General features: G+C 38.9%; 1 protein-coding gene across 4 annotated transcripts in view; it reads left to right on the forward strand.

The window, feature by feature from the left end:
* Positions 1-24,195, forward strand: part of DIP2C (disco interacting protein 2 homolog C) — a 325,231-nt gene that overhangs the window by 259,218 nt on the left and 41,818 nt on the right. For all 4 annotated transcript variants that reach the window (XM_056336759.1, XM_056336760.1, XM_056336762.1 and 1 more), the window contains 8 exons: positions 1,450-1,651; positions 3,744-3,853; positions 4,643-4,723; positions 8,443-8,566; positions 10,209-10,330; positions 13,042-13,153; positions 13,273-13,382; positions 16,136-16,266. In XM_056336759.1, coding sequence (XP_056192734.1) covers positions 1,450-1,651; positions 3,744-3,853; positions 4,643-4,723; positions 8,443-8,566; positions 10,209-10,330; positions 13,042-13,153; positions 13,273-13,382; positions 16,136-16,266 — 992 coding nt within the window. The remainder of the gene's footprint in view (positions 1-1,449; positions 1,652-3,743; positions 3,854-4,642; positions 4,724-8,442; positions 8,567-10,208; positions 10,331-13,041; positions 13,154-13,272; positions 13,383-16,135; positions 16,267-24,195) is intronic.

A 24,195-nucleotide genomic window follows, 5' to 3' on the forward strand; every position in this document is an offset into this window, starting at 1 on the left:
TTGCCTTGTAACGTTTTTCCTTCAAGCTGATGTCAGGTGAGGATCCTATGATTTATCACTGCTTTTCAGAACCTACAAATAACATTATGATTAGGAGGTTATGCTGGTGTCTGCCAGAAACATGAGGCATTGTGTGTTGTCTGTCATATATATCTTGCTATTGCTGATCTTTCAGGTAAGGTGTCTGTAGACCAGCAGAGAGGTCTTCCGATACTACCGTGAGATCTACCACTACTACAACTGCAATGTTTGTAAAAGGAGTAACTGCTTTATTATTCTTTCTGATGAAATTTTGCAATCAAATCAATAAAAAATGAAGCAAACAGAAGCCAAAAGCAAAGCATTACTTAGAGTGTCTGTAGAAGTAATCAGTAATTTATTGGTCTACATTTAAGTACATAACTATAAATGATTATTTGATTCTCAGAACACAGATTGTATCTTCAAGGCAATAGACATATGCATTATCTTCTCTCACAGTTAAAAATTAAAATGCAAGTTAAGTAAATTATATTTTTGAACATTTAACTGCTCATTAGAGATGCTATCTGTAATTTGTTTCTCAGTCTGCATGGATGTCTGAAGTTGTTTTTCTGACTCACTTGCTGCACTTCTTTTTATTACTGATGTAAGGAAAATAACCAGTTAAAATGTGTATGCAAATAAAATCTAAGTGCATGGATATTCATGTTTACCTGAATAAATTACATAGATACTGTACGTTACAGATTTTTTGAAAGTGATGGAGTTTACTCCACTTGTCAGACAATGAACATGATTACTATAAGATTCAAAGATACTTATTTTTTCAGGTTTTCATTCAACAGATTTTTTTTCAAATGGATAGTTTCATAGTTTTCCCTTATATTGTTGTTATTTCCCATTCCTGCCTGACAATGGTTTACACCTTAATCAGGGAGTGGAACAGTTACTATCTTAGAAAAAAAAATAAAAATTTGTAAGTTACATACATCAGTAGGTGTATGATGATAGATGTGCAGCCTCTGAAATTTTTCTTTGCTCTGCAAGACAGAGTAGATGTTAAGTTGATAGGAATCCTTTGAACTTTAATTCCGAGAAGTGCACAGGTTAAAATCAGTTTCACATGGGCTGCCAGCCCATCTTAGTAATAAATCTCCAGGATATGTGCCACTAATGTGTGCCTAGGAGGAATGCCTAGGTAGCATTTCTTAATAGATTTCTGTGTATTTATGACCAGGTTTTTGTTTGCTTTTTTATCTTTTGGAATGAGTATAATAACATCAGTGTTACATTTCCGTCCACCTGTTCCCACTGAAAAGAACCTCCTTATCACTGACATTACTGAAGTGTCTTTCCATTGCCAGTTAATTATTAGGGTTGTTTTATGCAGTAATTCAGTACAGCATGTGCTTATTAGAATGATGAAAAATTAGCCTTTCATTAAAATTGCTTCCTGCTTTTTTTTAGGCTATTGACAGTATTCATCAAGTGGGAGTCTACTGCTTAGCGCTCGTACCAGCAAACACACTTCCCAAGACACCACTGGGAGGAATACACCTGTCAGAAACCAAACAGCTCTTCTTGGAAGGATCACTGCATCCTTGTAATGTTCTGATGTGTCCCCACACATGTGTAACAAACCTGCCTAAACCAAGGCAAAAACAACCAGGTAAGACAAGTGAAGGCAAAGGGACCATGACTTAATGGTATGTGTTCATGGTACTGTATGGAGCAAAATCAAGTAACTGTTAATGTAGGTGAGAATCGACTCAATCAGCTGTTCCTGTTAAATATTCCAGGTGTGTTAAGGACATCATTGGTTTTGGCAGAGGGTAGGACTTTCACAAAGAGTGCAAGGAAAAATGCCTCACATATCTAAGCTCAGTAAAAATGACGACATTTTTGTCACTCTACAAGGCACTGCTGAGACCACACCTGGAGGTTTCGCAAAATCCGAGTCAATTTTATTTAAAGAGGATGGACTGAGATCAAAACAGAGGAAGATAAAACCTTGGCTTATTTGAAGGCTGAATTTGTGAAGTAAAAATAGAGAGGAAGAGGACTGTTGACTCTAAATAACAGTGTTGGAAGAAGACCAGATACTTAAAAACTGGTCATGAATAAATTAAACCCAGGAATGAGGATAAAAGTTTTTACCTGAGTAGGGAGGTTCTGGATTATTCTTACAGCAGGTATATTTGAGGGAAAACCCTAACTAGTTTTGAGATGGTTCTGCCACACTTTATGAAGAATATTGGATGAAATGGTACAGCAAGGCACTGACTCAAGAGACTGAGAAAGCCCTTGTCGCCTACTGTAGTCCGGTCACTGGTTACTCATGCCCAATGAACAAGCTAATTTCAGCAATTTTTTTACTTTGAAAAAAGCAGATTTTAGTGCTCAAATTAATTTCAAAGTTTTCTGGATCTATAGCCTCAAGTTTAAGACCTGAATTCAGCTATATTAGACCAAGTGTTGATTACTTTCCACTTTGAAAAACAGCTTGGAATATGAAGTGCTTTTATCCTCTGGATCTCAAATATGGGGGCTATCCATCATGACTTCAGTGCAAGTTTGCCAAAACCATCAGCTTGTTTCTTTATTTAAAACCTTTAGACAAATGTCTCAGAAGTCAAAACCATAATCTCAATTTGTGGATACTGGGTGCCAGAGGTTAACAGTGACTTCCACTAACTTAATGAAAGCAATGAAGCCTTTAACTGCAGTGCTCACTTCAGTATTTCCTTGTTGCTGCTTCACAAAGTGATCAATTAATTTGGATCAGTGCAGTGAAGATACTTATAGATACATTATGTACACATTTTGTATCACTGTGTTAAAACTAGTGCCAGGAACACAGAGACCAAACTGATAGCATCACATTCTCCCATTTTGCTTAGTTGTGACATACCCAGAGGACATTTCTTTCCTATTTTTAAAGTCGAGTAGTCTGCAGATATTGTTAATTGTGCATTATCTGGTTAGTTTCACATCTTGTATTTTGACACTTATACCACATACCATCACTGTGACAAAGCTTGGACATCACAGAATAGAAGTAAAGCCTGGTATCAGTTGGTCAGCAATCCATGCTGGAGAAGCAGAAAACAAATGTTAACATAAGCATAAATGCTATCTGTGAGATGGGTATTTTTCCCTAATGGCAGCCACAAAACATAGTGAAATCAACCTCATGGAGAAGTGTCACCTGTGGCATCTTCCTTTCTTCTAAAGTTAAGTTATTTTTCTTCTGTCTCTACCTTGTGCTAAATAATTGTGCTATAATATATTTTATTATATGCACCATCTGCCTTCCTAGTCCTTGTCGTTTCATGTCTATAGCATTACGGAGTTGCTAGTACAGATGCAACTTAGCCCAGGGAACAGAAGAGAGAAATAGGAACATTGTCCCTTGCAGCCTGAATAAGTCTCATGGTTTTAGGCACTGGAATGGGCATGCCTAAATTAGGAGCTGAATTTTCTAAAGATTGCTAATAGCAAGGCAGACAAGATGTGTCTCTGGCTGTAGAAAGCCCATGCTAAATGGGCTCCTCAGTTAGATACCTTTAGAGAGGATGAATCCAAGCCTACGTATCTTCCAGCTACTTCAACCAAAGTTTGTATCAACAGAGATGTGCTCCAGGTTTGATGTTGTGGCTAGCAATGAGGAAAATATCATGGAATGCAAAAGAAATAAAAAGAATTTTCATCCACAGGCAAAGGATTTTTATTGCACTTAGCACATTTCTGCTTCATTCTAGAAATTGGCCCTGCCTCTGTGATGGTGGGGAACTTGGTCTCTGGAAAAAGAATCGCACAAGCCAGTGGTAGAGACTTGGGGCAAATAGAAGATAATGACCAAGCCAGAAAGGTAAGCTAAACTTTCCTGATATGGGTTATATTTAGCTAGTTAGCTTCAGACGCTTAGCAATACATAGGTTGTATTACTACTATTGCAGAATTTGTTGGTGGGGGTTTTTTAATTCACGCTAAAATATTTGAGACCCCCCTTTAGAGATATATATAAAATAGATGTGAGGGTGGATCACTGCATTTCATTTGTATGGATTTTTTTTTGCAAATTTGCATGGGACAACAGAGCAAACATGGTGGAAAGTGTTAATGGGGCTTCTACCGCAAATCACCCTCTATTACATCTTTTTTACTAGTTCAAGTGTAGTCCAGGGAATTTTCTTTGCATATATGGTCCTGACCTTTTTTGTTGTTATTTTGATCCTGTAAAATTAAGTTGAAATTCAGCTCTTTTGGGGGCTTATGTGAGTAATTAAATTAGTAAGTTCTAAACTGTATAAATATTTGTATATTTATAGTAAGAAAAAGAGAGGAAGCTAAAGAAATCATGCTTAAATTCAGAGAGATCTGTAAGAAATGTTTTATTGCTTTGAAACTGTATGTAGCAATATATCATAATAACAGCAGTGGCTTTACTTCCAGAGAGGGCACTGCTACCATGCAAAAGCGCCTTGCTTTAAATGTGTGATGACAAGAGAATTAATTCATGTTTAGTGCTTCTGGGTAATGATGTAAAAGGTAGCATATAAACAAGAAAGACATAGCTAAATTAGCAAAAATAGTTACCTGGTTTTTAAAGCCAAAAAGTGTCATTTAGTGTCATGACTATCACTCTGCTTTATTTTAGTTCCTCTTCCTCTCAGAAGTGTTGCAGTGGAGAGCTCAGACCACTCCTGACCATGTGCTTTACACTCTACTCAACTGCAGGGTAATAAGCTCAGACCATTAGTCTGACAGGCTGTGGTATGGAAAGTGGCGCACTGGTATTTCAGCTGTACCTCCTTGTGCTATGGCTGAGCGTGACCTTTCTGTTTCTTTTTCCCATTAATACTCAGCTGTTATATTTAATGCTCACTGAGGCAGAAAGAAAAAGAGAATAATCATTGCCAGTTGTCAAAATATAGATTGCTTTTGTATCAGACAGCATGCCTTACACATTTCTCATTTCTTTTTCCACCACATATGTGTTGTGGGTGAGCTGACACTGCAAATCTATCTTAATGCTGTTCATTCCTAAACCAAAGAGTAGTATAGTATTTAATACTGCTCACCATCCTGATTTCCAATTTGAAAAGCACAACCTTGGCAAAATCAAAGCATTTCCCAAAGTAAAAAAGTGATTGTTGCTTTTGAGACTGAACCATCTGGGAGGGGTGTGAGAATGGGGAAAGGAGGTAAAGAGAAGTATGTCCAGAATCCATCCAGGGCTGCAGAGGTTTACTAATAAATCTCTGTGCATAGATTACCTGAGGTGCCAACCTGGCACAGCATTTCATTGCTTATCAAAAAGGAATTAATGCATGTCATGTGGTACAGAACTTGTCTTTACTAAGAGCAGGTGATACAGACTTTCTAGAGGATTGTAGATGACAAACCAGTAATTCCCAAGACTGCTGTAGAGAATGAAAGTCTGATTTGAAACCATCCCACCACAATACATCTAGGCACATCTGTCTAAACTGGGAAACATTCATAATGTATGAGGGTCTCCAGGAGAGGAGGGGCCTGGAACAGTGCTACTCCCCTGGGCCCCCTGGAGTAGCTGGTGTTGTCTCAGCCCATGTAGTCCCTACGCAACTTGGGTGGGTTCTTAAACCTCCAGTAATTTGTGAACCTCTTCAAAATGACCACTACTGTGTTTACAGAGTATGCTTTGCCAGCCCAGATTACAGTGCTGGTACCAAAGTTCAGTTTGAGGCTACCAATAAGTCATTAAATAACCTTTTTTAAATCCAGATTAATAGCTCACATTATGTGAACATGTGCAACTTGACAGATAATGGTAAAGTACTAATGTAGTTGTCTGTGGCAAAGTAGAAAACCTGAGAGGTAATGCTGTTTATATATTCTATATTACACCATTAAATTAGTGCATTGTTCTGGCCTGTAAGTTAGGAGCAAAGATGCTGTGAGAGTCAGTGATACGTAATGTCCCATCTCCTCCACACAGGCTGTTGCTTTTGAGCTTTACATAAAGTCAGACTTCCCCTGCTGGCAGAAGGGTTCAGACAGTAGGAGGGACAGACAAAACGTGCAAAACAAGGATTAACAAAATAATTTATTATTACATGGAATTGAGAAATAGTTGAATTTTGAAATTCAGTTTCACCACTACTCTCGGTGTGGAGCATCTTAACATGTGAAATTTGTTTGAGATATATAATGCTTCATGGAGAGGAGAGATTTAATATTTTATGGAAAGGAGTGGCAAGTTTGATGGGGCTTAACCTAGACAAGTTTTATTACCCATCTTGAATTTTAGTTCTGGTTTGTGACTTTTCGCTCTTTCTCTTCTGTGCACATTGTCTGTACACTTTGTTCTAAAACATCCAGGCATCTTGCAGTGGATGACTAATAGAAATCCACTGAGATTAGTGTTTTCCTGTAACCCAAGCTTTCTGAGAATTTGGAATATTTCAAAATCAGCGCAGGACATTGTTTTTAGTGTGTGTCACAAAGGATTGCAACACCTTTACAGTGCAGGACAGCTCATATAAAAGACCTAAAGGGAATAGTTGCCTGGTGCTTGCCAATGATTCTTGTCCAACAGCAGGATTCTCCTTCCCTGCACTTCATAGAAACACTGTCTTTCCACTGGTTCATATGTAAAGTGCCAGAAGTCTTAAATGATTTCTTAAGTTTACATGATTTGCAGCAATTCCCTTTCTTTGTCAGTGAGGGCTGTGTTTCTAATGTATGTGGGGATATAAAGGGTCCTTCTTCCCATAACTATGCAAACAGGCAATTTCTTGAAAGAAGGAATGAAGAGTTTAAGCACATTCCTACTGGCAGATCTACAGTGACAAGGACACCCAGACCTTGGCCATATTTAGGGCTGGACAGATGGAAGCCATCTCCAGTCCAGCATCCATATAGTCTAATGTGTCTTTAGAGGAAGCTTTCTTAGTGAAATGATCTCCGCATTGTTCAGAAGACTGATTAAAATTGCTTTTCAGTAAGTATGGTTGCTGAAGATGCTGAAGAAGAAAGCTAAGCCCTGACTTTGTCCTTTTTATCTTCAGTTGGATTGTCCTCTTTGTTGACAGTTTATAATTAAGTTAGCGAATGCCAAGTGATGCTGGTAACATGCCACTACTTCCAGTACTAGACCTTTGTCAAACTGCTCTCTCCTCTCTGAAATTTGTGGTCAACAATACTGCAGTGGGGGGATGGGGATGGGGATGGTAGATAGAAGCCAGCAACCAGGCCAAATATTATTCCTTGCCTTGTTAAAATAGAGTGTAAAGAATATTTGTTTAAAACGGTAGACCTTCTTGCTTTCTCCCTTAATAAGGATAGCAATACAATATTTTTGATTGCATTGCACTGCATTTTTGATACATTATTCTTTTTAAGCGTGTGTATATATATTTACACACACACACACGCACACACACCAGTTTTTTCAGACTCCCTATTTTTAAGTGAACTTAGTGCTTGTGATAGGTGCCAGGTGTATCACAACAGTTCCGGAGTCTGAAATCCTCTCTTTCCACAGAACGGGCGCACAAGCAGAGGTGTAGCCCTTCCCATACTGCCCTGTCCCTTTATCTCAGCCCAGACCTGGCCAGCTCAGCTCTAGGCACAGTCAGTCTGTCCTGCACGTTCATTTTTAGAGTTCTCTTCTGCGGTGTCAGCTGTGATAGGGAATATTTTGATAGAGATGTATATATTTCTCTAAATGTGTGTTTTTGTGTGTACATACATAGACACGTATATATATTTAGGAAGTGTGAGAGCTGTAATGCTCATCCAATTTAAAACACTGTATCTGTTTGATATTTTTGGGTTAGCATTTTTTGAAGTGGTACCAAAAGCCAAACTGTAGTATGTTGTCTCTTCCCCTTTTTTTTCATGCTCAAATTCAAGGAATGCCTTTCTTCTCTATTTCTTTTATATGCATCTGCTTAGCTTTTGTTCCAGGCTAATTCTTTTCCCCATCACAAAGTATTGTTTTCTCCTGTGTCTTTTGTCTCTTGTCTTTTATTTCTGCTGTGCCATTTGGCTTTACTCCAGCGTGTAGACAACAAAGTGCAATTTTCAGGATTGCTCTCCACAGATTCTCCAGTTTGCTGCTGAGACCATAAAGGCACGTTCCTGGCTGTAGCAGGAATGCTGCCTGTGCAGCAAGGGAAGTATAGGTTACATGGGCAGGCTATTAGCATACTACTGTACTCCCTTGATTAGAGCAACCACACTGGTGGGGGCAGAAGGGACAGAGAAAGGAATAGAGAATGTTCCTCTGCTTTACAAACATCTTTTTTCCTTCCAACTACAGTTTGGAATAAGGCTGGAGGTTTCCATATTTGAGTTGATTGTATGGCATATTGTGGCTGCACCTCATCTAGTTAACTTCTGAGGTGCAGAGGAAAAGAGTTTCAGCACATTGTATTGTCTTCTGTGATATTTATCTTTCTTCCTGTGCAGGGAACAATAGCCAACTCACTAACATGTGTCCAGCTACATAAACGAGCTGAGAAGATAGCTGTCATGTTAATGGAACGGGGACATTTACAAGATGGAGACCATGTGGCTTTGGTTTACCCACCAGGTAAAGAACTGACATGTCCTGTACCTTGGTAGTCCCAAAAGTTTATCAAGATCCTTTAGACAGTGCTACACTGGTGATGGTAGCAACCTGTAAATGATGTTAATTGGTAAAACACAAAATATTTGCCTTGCTTGCATTTCTTTGAACTTAGTCAAACGTATTTAAAAGAATTTCTTTTAGCATGTGCACATAGATATTATTTCTTTGTGTTCAGTTTAAGAATAACTTGTGGTTTTAAAACCTGTCTTTTATAAGCAGTCAAATTTAATTGCTGCTTTTCTTTTAATTTGCTGGAAATACGCTATTTTATGAGCACACACTTTCTGCTAAAATATTCCATCTGCTGATTGTTCTTAGATTCACCTGTTGAATTTCCTCTTGGAAGTGCTGCATTTCATAAAGATAAAGCAGCAATACCTAAGAAGTAACCCATGATTTTTTAGAGTAGAAGTATGAAGAATAAATAACAGATTATCAAGAAAATCCAAATTATAATCACTCTTTTCTCTATAGATCTTTAACCTAGATGGCTCTCTGTGGCTTGGATTTTCATCCTTTGACGTAAAAATGTTAAGCTCGTGTTAACAGTACCATGTTTGACATTTGCTTGAACTTATTTCTGATCCAGTGCTGGTTGGTTGTGTTTAGCTTTTCATGTGTGTTGGTGAAATAAACAGTCTGATTTAAGCTCTGCTTTGTGACATTTGGTTTGTAAGAGCTGCAAGCTACGGGTTAAAATCTTTATAGGAGTAATTTCTCAATGGTTAACATGAAAAAGTCTTCACAAAAGAAGACTAATATTTTAAACGTAAGTTTGTATTTTCGGTATTTTTCTGTATTTCAGTTCCCATGAATAAAACATTTTATTGACGGAACAATAACCTACCAGTACTGCAGATCCTTTTCCACTGAAAGAATAAAATGGTGCCCATTGTCATCTTATCACAGCCTGTGTACAGCACCAGGGAGCTATCAAACAACAGTATTCAACAGATCTTTGTGCTGTTGTCTGTTCAGCCTCCTTAGAGAGTGTGCTGTCCACAATCTGTCACCTGCAGTCAACATTTATATAGAACAACACCTAATTTTATATTAGAAGCAGGATTTCAAAATCATTACTCCTTTTTTTACTGTAAAATTTCAGGTAGATAAGTCAAAGCTGCATATCTGAGGTTTAAAATGACATGAGAAAGAGAGTATTTAATGAAACCTCCAGATGTTCTTTCTGCAGCTTATAGGAACAGGCATCATTCTACCTCATCCTTTTTCTGGGGCATCCCTCTTCTTGCAGACTCTCATTTGTCTATAAATGTAAATTTAGGAAGATAATTAATCTGTAGAAATCAGTCATTTTAACAGGTTACTTCCAGTTCATAAAGTGGAATTCGCCTAAATGATGATATCTGCTGGCAGCTTTGTGTGTTGCCTTTGGTTTTTCATGCTCAGAAGAACAGTACGATTGAAAGGAATCAGTGAAGCTGAACAAATACTGACAAGGGGCTAAAAAAGAAGTCTGTTAAAGGGCTTAGTCGCTCATTTAACCTTCTGAGTTGAGTTTCAAGTAATATTTATGCTGACATGGGTGTCTGTGATTAAATGATTTGATTTTCAGGGGAGGATTTTTGTTTTGTTCTTCATGCAGGAATAGACCTGATTGCCGCATTTTATGGATGCCTGTATGCAGGCTGTGTGCCAATAACGGTTCGACCTCCGCATCCCCAGAACATAGCTACCACGTTACCTACAGTGAAGATGATTGTGGAGGTGAGCAGACACCTGAAAGTGCACAAGCAGATTAGATGAACAATGGATTTGTGTATTCTTTAGAAATGGTAACTGATCTGGGTGGGGATGCAGGTTGAAGAGTTGTATTCCTTCCAAAGATTCAGGACTTCAGTGTGTTGCAGAGTCAACACTGCTTGGCAGCACACAGCCTTCTGACTTCCAGTGTCACTTTTTGCCACAGTTATGCTACTCCTTTCAAGAAATACATTTGAAGTACCTTCTTGTATTTAGCTGTATGCCAGTAATGGTAGGATTCCTCACCTGGCAACACTACACTGACCATTGAGAAAAATCCCAGTGGAAAGCTTAGTTGACCCGATGGTGATTTGTGCTCAGCTCTGTACATCTAATTGTTTCACAGTTTGAAGCAATTTCAAAGTTCTCTTGTGAAGATGGTACTTTGTTTCATCCAGAGAAGTGTTACTGGGAGTTTTTCATTCAGTGCTTTCTTTTGATATTTTGGTTTTATCTGTTGAAGTTTAGACTTTGTTGCACATAATAAGTTCGCTGTGCTTGTTGCTGAGGGAAATAAAATGATTGCCAAGAGAGAACCTTTTATATCTGGCAGTCTCTAATCTATTGAATGGAATTCTGAGCCTCTGAAAAAACAAGTTGAAACAAACATGATACTAACATTTCTAATTAATGCTGATATTTTCAAGTAATAACTACTAGAGGTAGTTATAATTTGTGACTTTCCTTATGGCATCGGATGCCACAAAGGATCAGTAGAGGTATGAGAAATAGTCCTATTGTCCCCTGGTTTCTCATTTTTTAGTGTTTTGGCATTCACAGTTTTTAAATATCAGTTGTTGAAATTATAGAAATTATGTAAAATGTGTTGTTTCATTTTTCCTTTGATGTTTAATAGCCAAACTATAACTGTTTGGTTTCATGATGAAAAACTAGGACAGGTCTAATCTGCCTTGTAATCATTGTCCCTTCGATAGACTAAATGAAATGTTGACATTTATTAGCCATATTAATGCCAGTTTGACTTAAAATCCTCTCAGCTCTGTTTTACACAAGATTTTCTTTCATTTTGGAGAGGGATGACCTTGTAGAAATCAAAGTATTGAGGCATTTCCTTCATTGCCAATTCAGCCATACAAGTTTCCTGATGTGATGGAGTCAAAAGCCTGCTCTGACATGCTATATATCTACACAGCATCTTTTGAAGTCAGTAAGAATGACTTCTGAGTAAAATTTGGCCTACATAATTGTGTCCTGTTGATGAACTGGTAGTAGTAAAACACAACTGAGCATTATTGAGCCCCATCTAGAGCAGCTACTACCCTGTAGCTAGGATAACTTCTTTCTCCTTTCCATCAGCCCTACCATCCCTACATGTTTACCTCTGAATTGCTATTATCCAGGCACAGACATTCTGTATTTTAGTGAACCTCCTGATATACCACATAATGTAATTCCTGAGACATCTGGTAACCACCAGCTCTTGAAATTCCTTTTGTTTTATTGCTTCATATGTCCCAAATCAAGATTTTCATAGATTAAGATTAACTACATAAGAACTGCCTTTCCTTGCCATGACAGTGACATGACTGCATTGAGGGATGCTGCAATGGCTTCATTTGTTTTCGTTTTTAGCTTGAAGTATTTAGTTTGTCCATTCAGGAAAATCATGGGGTTAGAGGAAGTAAATAGAGCTTGGGTCAGTATTTCTATGCTCCTGATTTCCTCACGTGCTCTATAAAGTTGACCTTCATGAGATTACTGTCAACAGAAGCTGATCTTTTCTGCTCCATGGTAAAATTTAGTGTACATATGGTTATTGATTTCCTTAGGTTGAACACTGGCAATTCAGTGTGCAATGAAATGTTTCAGAGTCCTTAAAGAAAAAAATACTCTTAACAATTTTTGCACAGATTCTCAAAGTTCAGGGAAAAGAATAATGATGCTGCCTTTCAGTTTGTCCTCTGTACCACCTTCAGTGATTAATAGTGTTCATGTTTATGTTTGTCTGAATATTTCCTTAAATATATTAATTTTTGTAATCAGTGAGAAATATTATTATAGTTGCTACTTACGATTTTTTTAAAATAGCAAATCTAGAAGGAGAATACCTTCAGCATGTGTCATCTAAAATTCAGGGCAGATGGTATTTGCAGTAAACTCACCATTTCATTTCTTAGTGCCATTTGCACAATTTCTGGTTTAGAGCTACTCATGCTGATATCAGAAGAGTTCCCAGTGGTTTATCACTAGCACAAGAACTGGAAATATATGGCTAACATAAAATTGACTTAAGATAGTAAAATTATTCATATAAATGTCAGGCTAGGTTTTGGTTTATGTGAAAATATTGTTTATCAACCAAGATATATTACCATCACATAGGACGTGTTTTGGTCATAGTCTTGTGCACTGGCATTCTGGGTTCATAACTGATATAATGTGTTGGAAAAGCACATTCTCACTATTAAGGTGCCTTCAGTTTCATTACAATGCTCTTCTGAAAGTGCTATTTTCATGTAATTTGTAAAACTCACATGACTTTGTCTGCTTTGTGAGCTGCATTTTTTGTGCATCTTTCTACCTCCTGATTGGAAAACATAAGGCTAATATACCTGTGTCCTGTTCTGGCAGAAAATAAATCATGATCTGGCTCATTTTCATGGGAGAATTAATCAGTATCCCATTGCGTTATTATTTATTTCTTAAATTCCTAGGTGAGCCGCTCTGCCTGCTTAATGACTACACAATTAATATGTAAATTGTTACGGTCGCGAGAGGCAGCAGCAGCAGTGGATGTCAGAACATGGCCTCCAGTACTAGATACAGGTGAGTACTAAGGCTAGGGGACCTCTGTGTCTTCTTTTATCATTGTATTTGTCAAGCACTCAGAGGTCTATCTGTCGTGGGAGTAAGATACACACATTTTCTTTCTCTCTTTTCACTAGACGATTTGCCAAAGAAGCGGCCTGCACAGATCTACAAACCTTCTAACCCTGAAATGCTTGCTTACCTTGACTTCAGTGTCTCCACAACTGGCATGCTAGCAGGGGTAAAGGTAGGGACTTGCTGTTAAAGCTGGCATTCCTGCTGTCACTCCTGGCTGGCAGGTGGTACATTGCTCCTGATTTATAACTCCTCCTGATTTTTGGTAGTAGACATTGAATTGCTTCCTACCTTGCTGTCATTATTTGATTCCGTTAACATTAAATTAGTTCTTCTGTACTCACTATGGTACTGTGTGTGGCGAACTGAGCCCCTTTCCTCCTCCTCAGACTAAAAATTTCATTCCAGTACCCCTGTGGATAGACTACTAGCTTGTCTGCCTGAAGCATTCTTCAACTGATGCATCCACTGGTTCCATTTAATGAAGGAAATGAGAATTAGTCACCCTTTTTCTACTTGTTCCAGTGCCCATTCATTGTTTCCTCCTTATCACAACTCAGTTACTGGCTATTGGTTTTCAGTATTCTCTTCTTCATGCAATTGAGGTAACTGCTGATGTCTCTGATATATTCACTTGGTACAATACTAGATTAAGCAGTAAAACATTAATTGATGCATTTGTTTGATAAGCTCAGGCATGTTGAGCTCTTTAAATCTCTGTTCTACCATTTTTTCCAACCCCCTAGCCACTATTCATCAAAAGTGTTTTACCTAGCTGCTAACTTACATATTACTCGCAGGCAGAGGCAAAATCACTCTTTTATTCTTACCTTTTACTTCCTTAGGCCTGTCTGGTTTATATCCAAGGATTATGATTCCTTCAGCAATCTCTGCTGACATATCAGACTTATGTCCTATATTGAATTCCTCATACTCTTTGGCATCATCCATCTATTTTCAGAAGCTGTCAGCATACTTTATAAACAAAGAAAGCATCATTTTCTCAGTTTTCAGATGGAGAATTTGAAGCACAGAGTGGTGAAGTGGCCAGCTCAAAGTCAACTGACAGTTAAATGGCTGAGCTGGCTGATGGTCACATACTGGACACTCCTGGAGGATTCATTTCATCTGGAAGATTCTTTTCATCTAACTTCAAATAGCTACAATGCCTACATATGTGGACTGGTCATTTGACTCCTCAATAGACAACAGAGAGAAGCAGGGACTTTTAGGGTGTAATTTATCTGAGTTGCCTGAAACATCTATTTTTGAGTGGGGTGAATGTCACATAAGTCTTCATTTCTTCTAAAGGGGGCCTTAAATGATTGTTTCAGATGCAGTCATCAATATTAAATCAGGTCTGAATCCCACCTTATCAGACTTGCAGAAATGACTACTAGCTATGCAGAGTCCATTTCTGGAGAGTTTCAAAGATGGTCAAAGGCAGGGCAAGTCGACAAACTTTTTCTTAATGTGGCTAAAGGGAAATGCAGATAAATCTGTCAAGGAATTAATTAACTTCTGATATCTGGGTCAAAAAGCCTCTTGATCACTGACTCAGCAGGTTTGTGTAAACAGTTACCATCTACTAGATCATCACTAGTGATTAATTTTTGATAGAAGGATCGTAAGAGTCACAAGGCTTATATTGATAACACAGTGATGCTAAATTATAAAGATGGCTAAACAATTTATGTGGCTTCTGAAAAGCTGTTGTTTTGTAATCACTGGAAGTAGTAGAGTCCAGTTACATTTACTCTGAACTTTTTCAATAGTTTGCACCCAGTGTGGTGCAAAAATTCACAGTATGAAACTAGTTCTGGACTTGTAGAGTTCAGTTTGGTCCTGTGTGAAAAAGTAGTCTTGATTGAGTTAGAGTTAACAGCGTATGGGCACCTGTTTTGAGCCTGTCCTTTTTCATCACTTGGAACATGTCCAGCCTCAGTTATGGCTCGCGTTGGCAGTGGAGACAAAGTCACTTCTGGAGCTTTATTCCCATTTACCTTAAGATCAAATAAATTTTACCTCCCAAGTGCCTGTTCCACTCCATTGACTCTAACAGTATATAAAGCAGGTAGCTCAGTATGTGGCAGAGATCAAAGGTTAGACGAGTTAAATCCTATCCAGGCTGTATTTCTAACATAGGTCTCTTTTTTGTTATTAACAAAGAGGACAAAGATTGAACGATGTAATTCTGTCCCCGCTGTAGTTAGAACTTCTAAGCCAAGATGGGTGAGTGTGGGAAACACCCTAACATAGAAAAATATTCAGAATTTCCCTTTGATCTTTTTTTTTTTGTTGTTGTTTCTATTTTCTGCATGTTTTATCTCTGAGAGCTTTCCTACCAAGATTTTAAGAGCTTGTTTCTCAGTTAGAAGCTGGATAACATGAAGACATTTTACAGAAACTTTACTAACTTTACCAAGGGTCTTTATCAATGAATTATGAGGTCCTTAGTACCTTTTCACATGCAAAATCCTCTTCAGTTTAAGAAGTGCATTGGCATTTTTTATTTATTGTACTATGAAACGTGTACTTAGAAATATATTACTGATGATCAGCAAAATACTTCACTGAGATCCTGCAGTCATTTATTCCTTTATTCTTGCAGAAAATTTAGCTTGTTATCATTAGCTTTGCATAAAGCTCGGAGCACATACTTAAACCACTCACAGCTTTCTCCCTAAATCACTTCAAACTTATTCATTCTGTCTCCCCTCCCCTTTCACAGTTATTTGGATGCCCTCTTGAAGGAGAATTATGCTTCCTTAGATATAAATTACACGTGTGTTTACATAGAGCACAACATCAATATTTATTTGTTTTCTTTATCCTGTAACTGATTTAAGCACTTGGCGCAGTTTGGGAATGAGCCTTCTGAATGACATAGTCGATCATTTTAATTACTTTGCTGTTGTCTTTCAGATGTCTCATGCAGCCACTAGTGCCTTTTGTCGTTCTATTAAGCTGCAGTGTGAGCTTTATCCCTCCAGAGAAGTTGCTATCTGCTTGGACCCCTACTGTGGACTTGGGTTTGTCCTCTGGTGCCTCTGCAGGTGAGATTTCTTCTCAACCTTTTAAAATACTGTTTCTGTTGTACTATAACACAACAAACTGGATGATGTGAATCATAAAAGGACAGGAAGAACAGACAGTTCCTCTGGGACTCACATAGGCAATTGGAATTGCTGGAAGCTGTATGGAGAGTGCTGTACGGAGAATATGCTTTCTTTGAGCGGGGCATGGCCGTAGGTATTTAGACTTACAAGTGCAGAGCATCAAAAAGGCTGCTCATTGACCTCCTGCTGTTTTACTGCTGTCTCTGCAGAGTCTGGCTAGTTTTGTTTGATGAAGACAGAGCTCTACCAATACTACCTCAAGGAAGTGGTTTCGTGATGTACTCTTTTTTTATTCTCTAATCCGAAAGCACAAGTAGATATTGGGGACTTCCTCATTTGTGGGACTTATGGATGTGATTTTTGCAGAGACATGGAAGTATGTTTTCTTGCAGGATACTTCTATGGCAGTACCAAAGCTGTCAGAAAAAGGCATTTCTAGTGAAATGTGAATCAGCTTTTTTCTTTAACAAGGAGTTTAGGAATTTAACAGTTCTGTCAGTCTCTATACTCCAGGGAAGTTACAGTTCAGCACTGAAAGCAGTTCTGTCGATTATTTTTTTTTAAGTCTTCTGGGTTGATGCAGAGGCAAGGGGAAAGAGCTATTGGAATGTTAATGGAACACATTTTTATGAAGACATCTCAGCGTCACAGAAGTCTGACATCTTTGCTCCTTCCATAGGAAATTCTTTGGCACTAGCAGTGCTGCTGGTTTTAGTTACAAAAATGAAGATCATCCAGGGAAATACTTTGGATTACATATCTATCTATCTATCTATCTATCTATCTATCTATCTATCTATCTATCTATCTATCTATCTATCTATAGATATATATATATATAAAAAAATAATTATAATTATATATATATTTATGTAATTATATATATTTTTATATATATTATATACACACCCTGGATAAAATTTTACCAATTTATTAAATACCTGAAGGAAGCAACTGCAACAATTTGTTTTCAGTGATTATTGTTTATTTGAAGGAAGGCTATTGGTCTGGTTTTTTGCCCCTTTAAAATACTTCTTATTAAATATTAAATGGGCCTAAGATTAACAGTATTATCTTACTCATTCTTGATCAGCCTTTCTTGATTTAAACTATACTTGTCTTGATATTGTTTCAGATTTTATGTAGGGATTAGAGGTTTCTTCATTTTGAAAAATCATTTCTTTCCAATGTCTTATTTCCCCAACACAAAAATAAATAAAAATATTGAGGCTACAAAAAAAATATCAAGACACCTTTCAGAAATTTTGAAATTTTAAACAAATCACTCTTTTTAAGTTAATTCTTTTAAGTGCTGATTTTTTTTAGGATTTTTAAAATTTTAAGAAAATTTTTTATATAGGCATATGAGTTCCAGCATGTCCTGATGTCAACACTGTTTAGGCTGGGAACTAAGCCACATCTGCAATGGTGCATTCAGTGAGACTAGGGAAGGGCTGAGAGCACCACAGGAGAGTTCAGCTGAGGAGTGTATTATTGTATGGAATAATGTTGATACATGGAGCATCCAAGAATAACTTCCATGCACCATCACGATAGAGCCATAAAATACAGATAAATATTGACCTGTCCAAAATCCAAGTAATTTGTGGTGCTCATGACTCTTGTGAATACAGGAATTTTTGGTTCTTCCAGAACCGTATTTGCAACAAATAAGCATTTGCTGCCCTTAGGTCCTTACCAATACTGCTAATATTCAGCCTTTTAGGAGAAGAAGATTTTTTATGTCTGGCAGGTGAATTAAGGCAGCAAGCCTTTGGGAGAAAGCAATCAATCAAGGTCTGTGCTTGTCTGTAGCTTGTAGTAGGAATAGAAAATTTTATACCATTTTCAAAGAAGAGAAAAGAAGTGAGGGAGTTGAAGGAACTGAGATCAGGCCAGCAACATGAACCATCATGTCAATCTCTTCCTTGCCACTGATGTCCTCTTCCTATAAAACCAGAAAAATTGCAGGTTGCTTGAATTGTGACTGTCTTTTAGAGAAATCTGACATCAGATACAGCTCCCTTAATTCCACTTACAAACTTAATTTCCATTACTATTTTAGAAATTAGTATTATTGGATGTGATAGCAAAAAATACATTGTGGATGTTATTGGACTCTTTGTAACTTAAAGCTTTGCAAGTTTGCATTTTACTCTTTGTAGCTTAACATAAATCCTCCCCAACATTTCACAGCCCAGATTTCTACCTCAGAGGATTCTACTGTAAAGTATGATTCTGTGTCACCACTCCCACTAACTAAATTAATACTTCTAATGGCATATGCAAATGAAGTTAGATCTTCAATTTTTGATCAGCTAGGGGGTTTTGAGCGTTAAATAGGAACTAACATTTTAGGAGCCCAGCAGGAAGAGAAAGCAACCTCCTGTGCTGGGTGCAGCTAAAATGACAAGTACATTTTAAACCCTTTATTAACTAGACCAAAGGAGGCATTGACTAAGGAATAAAAGAAAAACTAACCTTTTATCCCCCATTGTAGGTGCTTAGACGTTGTGCTGGGCTGCTCCACTGCGGTGCCCCAGAATGCCCCATTCTGTGAGGTCAAAGCTACTTAGGAAAGCTGCTGGAGCATGGAGCCCTTTGGTAAGTTTAGAATATATTGCATAGTTTTGCAAAGTTTTTATTTTAAAAAAAATTTATTATTTTATGACCTAAAGGGCATGAAATAATAAAGAAAAGAAACCTTGCAAAGCAGAGCAATACATTTTTTAAAAAATGGAATTTACCATGTTGCCTCTAAACTGGCTGCATGCTCCAGCAGGGTTTCCTTGGAACCTTTGTCATTGAACAGCACGTCCTGGGTGCGGCAGCAGTCATCAGCCCTGTTGTGAGTTCACAAACTCCAAACTTACTAATTTTAACAGGTTCTTACTAATGGCTCAATAAAAGAATACCTTATTTTTGTGTTTTTCTCTTTAATGATGTCATTTCTCCATTCTAAGAGGGTGATCCTGGTATTCTGACCTGGGTTGCATTACATTTTAAAATTTATTACATTCTTTAAAAGAAAAAAAATAAAAGTGTCCTCCAATGTAAAAAAATCAATACTAAATCTCATTGTTCAAAAATGTTTCCTGAAATTAAGATGTCCCTATCTTAGTGGTGCTCACTGTGGGGCAGAATAGAGCATTCTGCATTTTGTTAGTGAGGATTTATTTCATCGATAGTTGCTGAGTGGTGCAATAGAATAAGAATTTTCCCTCCATTTTAGGCCAGCTAAGCCAACCCATATTGCAGTTCCGCTTTTACTACTGGAAGATAGAATTGTCCTTGCTCAAATTAAAATGAAGTACATTCATAATTTATAATGAATTTTATACATATTCTCACAAAGTGAGATTGTAATAGTGCAAGTCAGTAAGACTCAGTCTGGATTTAAAATAACTGAATTTTCAAGTCCACAGTAGCTACATAAAAAATGGCATGAATGCTATAAAGTGATCTTGGGAAGGCTTTCCAGGTAAGGTGCAGCAAAGTGGCTTTCTCCTGTCCTGCTCCTGCTGTCTCTGTTCTGTAGCCACAAGCTTAAGTCCCCAGCCTTGCTGCCAGAGAGCTTCTGGAGCAAGAGACTGCAAGGTTTCTTATTAACCGAACAGGTGGAACTGTGCAAGAAGTAAGCAAGGAATTGCCGCATTAACATGAGAACTGAATTTTAGAAAACTTTAGTGTGCTACAACTAACTAATTATTGTTAGGGGTTTCAGGCAAACTTGAAGATATCTGGTAGGCATGAGCATTTCACACAATTTCAGCCTATTTATAGCAAATTAAAGGTAAGACTGCATAAAGAAGCCTAAATGCCACACCGGAAAAGGGTAATTCTGACATGGGAAGTGAAGGACATGAACATAACCATCTCTCTCCTGTTTTGTGAAGTGTGTAAGCGGGGCAGGGGAATGTAAAGGTGCATCTGTCCACACAATGCCATGTGCCTGTTTCCAGTGGAGTCTTTAGCCAGTGGCAATCTGTGAAAGAGGCAATCTGCGTTTCTTCCACATTACTATAGGTCTGTTAAACCTGCCTCAAGTCTAGAAGGTTCAAGGGCAGCTGAAAGCCCTGAGTTACCTTGATATGCAAGTTCTGAGGTGCGCTGACAGACTGACTAACTCCACCTCTCTGTAGACCTGCCAGTACGTGGGGCAGTAGCTGGGACAAGGGGGGGAGTGTTGCTAAGACACCACTTGAGTGGTCCTCAGGTCTGAGCAGGGGCTTACAAACTGTGCTATAATGAACTGAGCTGGATGCATTCAGCCTTAGGATGTCTCTAATGCCAGTGACAACAGAAATGGCACTGCCATCTGCATCCTCCAGTTTACCTCAGGCTGTCCTCCATGCAGGGCAAGACATCTCTCTTTTTTCTTCAATACGAAATAGAAACAGTGGCCAAATTTTTAGCACTTGCTCACCTGCTTTACGTATTTAGATAAAGGGACTTTGTGTTGAAGTGGCCCTGAGCACTCCAGTTCCACAGAGTGTATGATTCCCACTCCTGGTGCTGCCAGGTGATGTGTTTGTGCTCAGGAGCAGTCAGCAACACACTTTCCAATAAAAAGCTACATAACAGTTCAGAAGTGCCCTGGAGCAACCTGGACCCGTGTTAAGAAAGCTTCCCTTGTCAGGCTCAGAGATTGCTGAAACATGTCTCTGGAAGGGGGAGGCTAAGGCCTTTTGAAGACGTGCCAGTGATGAGAAGTTGGAGTTAACCTCTGGCTGTCATTCTGGGCAGACAACACTGTCCCAGCAGGTGGTGCAGGCACTACAGGGACAAAATACTGCCATTTCAGTGGGAACCAGTGACTTGGGGGTATCTGATTGGAGTACCAGCACCAGAGCTTGAGTTACAGCAAAGTGCTGGGTTGGAGCACCACTTTCGCCGGCTCCCAGTACTCTGATGTGGAAATTGTAAAGACTGGACCTATTCTCAGCACCGGAAGCCTATCAAGATTTATGGGTGAGATCTTTTCCTTTTGGGGAAAATCTGTGTGCCTGATGCAATAATGTCTTTCACTGTGCATTAGTTAAACTTCTTTGTGAGATACCTGTGTCTCTTCAGTACTGGTTGCTTATCCGCTTACCATGTTCAGTCTTGCTGCTAGTGCACTGTATGCCAGCTGCACATCTTGGATTCTGCAGGTAGTGCGAAGTCCTTTACATGTTCTCCAAAAGCCCCTTTTCGGTGTGTGTAGTGGGTCTGCAGCAGAACTGAAGATTTAATTTTGGCCCAAGTCCTGTGAAGCCTAGGGCAGACATATGCACAAATACTCTGCTCTGTGACCTCTACTGTCCTTCATACAAGGTCTGGTCCAGCTAATTGTGAAGGCTTTTGTTCAGTCCCATTCGGGTTTCCTTGACACGCAGACTCTTTTCACAGACTTTGAATTATAGGCATGGCAACTCAGCTATTTTGGGCTCTGGCAATTGCTCAGTTCCCGTACCTCTCCCTCATCACCAAATCCCAAGTATTATCTCTAGAAATGCAGAAACTAAATACATCTACTTACAAGACTCAGCAGTACCTACCTGCCTCCTGCAGTTAAGTGGGAATTCAGCTGATACCACCTGAGAAGGACTCCAAAAGTAAGGGCAGTGGCAGGTCAGCAGCCTGCCAGAATGCAATTGCAAATTGCAGTTGCCATTTGTCAGCATTTATTGCCCTGCTGAAATTTCTGGAACTATAATAAAACCTCAGACTTGACTGTTAATCTGCATCAGCACAGCATGGGGTAAATCTTTGATTCAGTGGAACAGTTAAGTGCCAAGATGTCCTTCCAGGTACACTGCCAAAACAGCCTGGCAGGCGGTGGTACCGGTGTTGTGATCAGATGGTGCCGTCATACCAAAATACATCCTGGTGCATTTAACTGGAGTGTTCCTGTCCTTGGGCAGCCCTTGCTTAGTGCAGGCAGACAAGGCTCTTCACTTACTGCCAAAATCCAAGACTCGTCCACCATGTGAATACCCTTTTTTCCCCCCGATTGCTTTGCAGTCCTCTAAAGGAAGAGAGCATTTCTAAAAGGTGATCTCCCACCTCAACTACCGCAGCATTTCACTCTGCATCTGCATCCTAAATGTCATCGTGACAAGATGATGCAGGGGTGCTCTGTAGTCACTCTCCTTTTTTGTCGTCTTTTTTGTCTGCTCCTTTTGTATTTCCTAAAAATGGTGGAGACTGATAAACAGATGTCCAGGTCTGTCAGCTAGTCTCTGCAGTTCTGCACTGTGTCTACTCCCGTTACAAGACTTCCGTCAGGAGACAGAGTTACTTTTGTGACAGTAGGTTTCTACAGTGATGGAAGAAACTATCTTGCTTCAGTTCCTTCCCAATATTTATATAACTGAATTCTTGCACCTACTCCAATATATCATACATAGCTGCAATTTCAGAATGGTAATTTTAGCTTCTACAATTTATATTTAAACCCCCAACTTTTCCTAATATCCCATCTGATCCCCCTGATGCCACAGTGTTCACCATGGTTTTGTTGCTTCCAGTATGAGAGTAGCAAAGCTGACAGCTTAATCATCTCTTGATGACTATCACGTTTCAAGGTGAGATGTAACTGTCTATTTGTTTAGCGCCTCAGTTTCGGGATTAACTCTACCATATCTAGAATGTACCGTACCTAGATGTGCCTACCAAACATCTCTACCATACCTAGAATTACACAGAGGCAGCACTGACAGAATTTCCAGTAGGTTTGGGACCACATCTAGCTATATCCAGCGTCTCCAAAGCAGCCTTCCACAGCTGCAGTCTGTTCAAGTGTGTGGTCCTCTGCTTGACTGGTGGCATTAAAACTAAGCAAACACCCTCTAACATCTAACAGTGATTCGAAACCACCAGAGTTGTAGAAATGTTTCAACCAGCTATACAAGGGAGTAGCTGTTTTTCCTCAGCTTCTCTCCACCAAAACATTGGTGACATACAGCTTCGCAGGGGTCAACATGGAAGTATAAAATATGCGGATTTGCAAGGATGTGCAGCTACCAGGAACATTTTGTTGCTTGGAGTGATTCACAAAACCTGCATAATGCTTCTGAGTTGATTCAAGGAGGTGAGCCAAGTTATGACTGACATAGTGGCAGCCGGGTGCTGCAAACCACTTCAGCTCTGGAACTGGCACGTTCACCCCAGACATATGTCTTTGTAGGTCTTCTAGCTCCACCAGCTGCTCTAGCAAATCAGTTGATAAGCGTGGTTTATTAAACCGTAGCTTGGTAGCCAAAGCCTGTGTTGGTCATCAAGTTTCCAGGCTTGGTATCTTTCTGTAGATGTATGTACTATGGACGAGAGCAACACACATCCGAGGTTCTGCACCACAGAAAGTTTCCTTCCTGCTAGATATTTTCTGCTGCTCTACAGTTTAATTCTGGACTCTTTAGTATTTCTTAGGGATCATAAAGATCAGAAAAGGTACTAGCAACATCTGATTTATTTCTGCCTAATCAGAGTGATTTTTCAGTCAAAGTCTGATCGTAAGGGTTTTTGTTTCCCTCAGTCTGGAGAAGACGGGGTTATTTTGCCCAGATCCTCATGCTTTGCTGCATGGCTGCTGGTGGGAGGTTAAAAGCAAATACAAACGTCTTGCTTACTTGTCCAGCCCAAGCTGATCAAGAAAGGTAGACAGTTCACTCCCACTCATTAGTGTTACTGAGGGGGAAAAGATTTGTCTTTGATATAAATCCATATTCTCAGATTCCACCATTTTGGACTATTTCCTTGGAATCAAATCTGTGTTTTTTTCCACTAAAAGCAATACAGCTTTTTCCTCCCTTATTACTGTGGAGTTTTTGTGTGCACTTTTCAGTACAGGGATAAAGTTTGTTCTTTTGATTTTGTTTTTAT

The sequence above is a fragment of the Falco biarmicus genome, chromosome 4, assembly GCF_023638135.1.
Source record: "Falco biarmicus isolate bFalBia1 chromosome 4, bFalBia1.pri, whole genome shotgun sequence".
In the NCBI taxonomy this organism is placed as follows: Eukaryota; Metazoa; Chordata; class Aves; order Falconiformes; family Falconidae; genus Falco; species Falco biarmicus.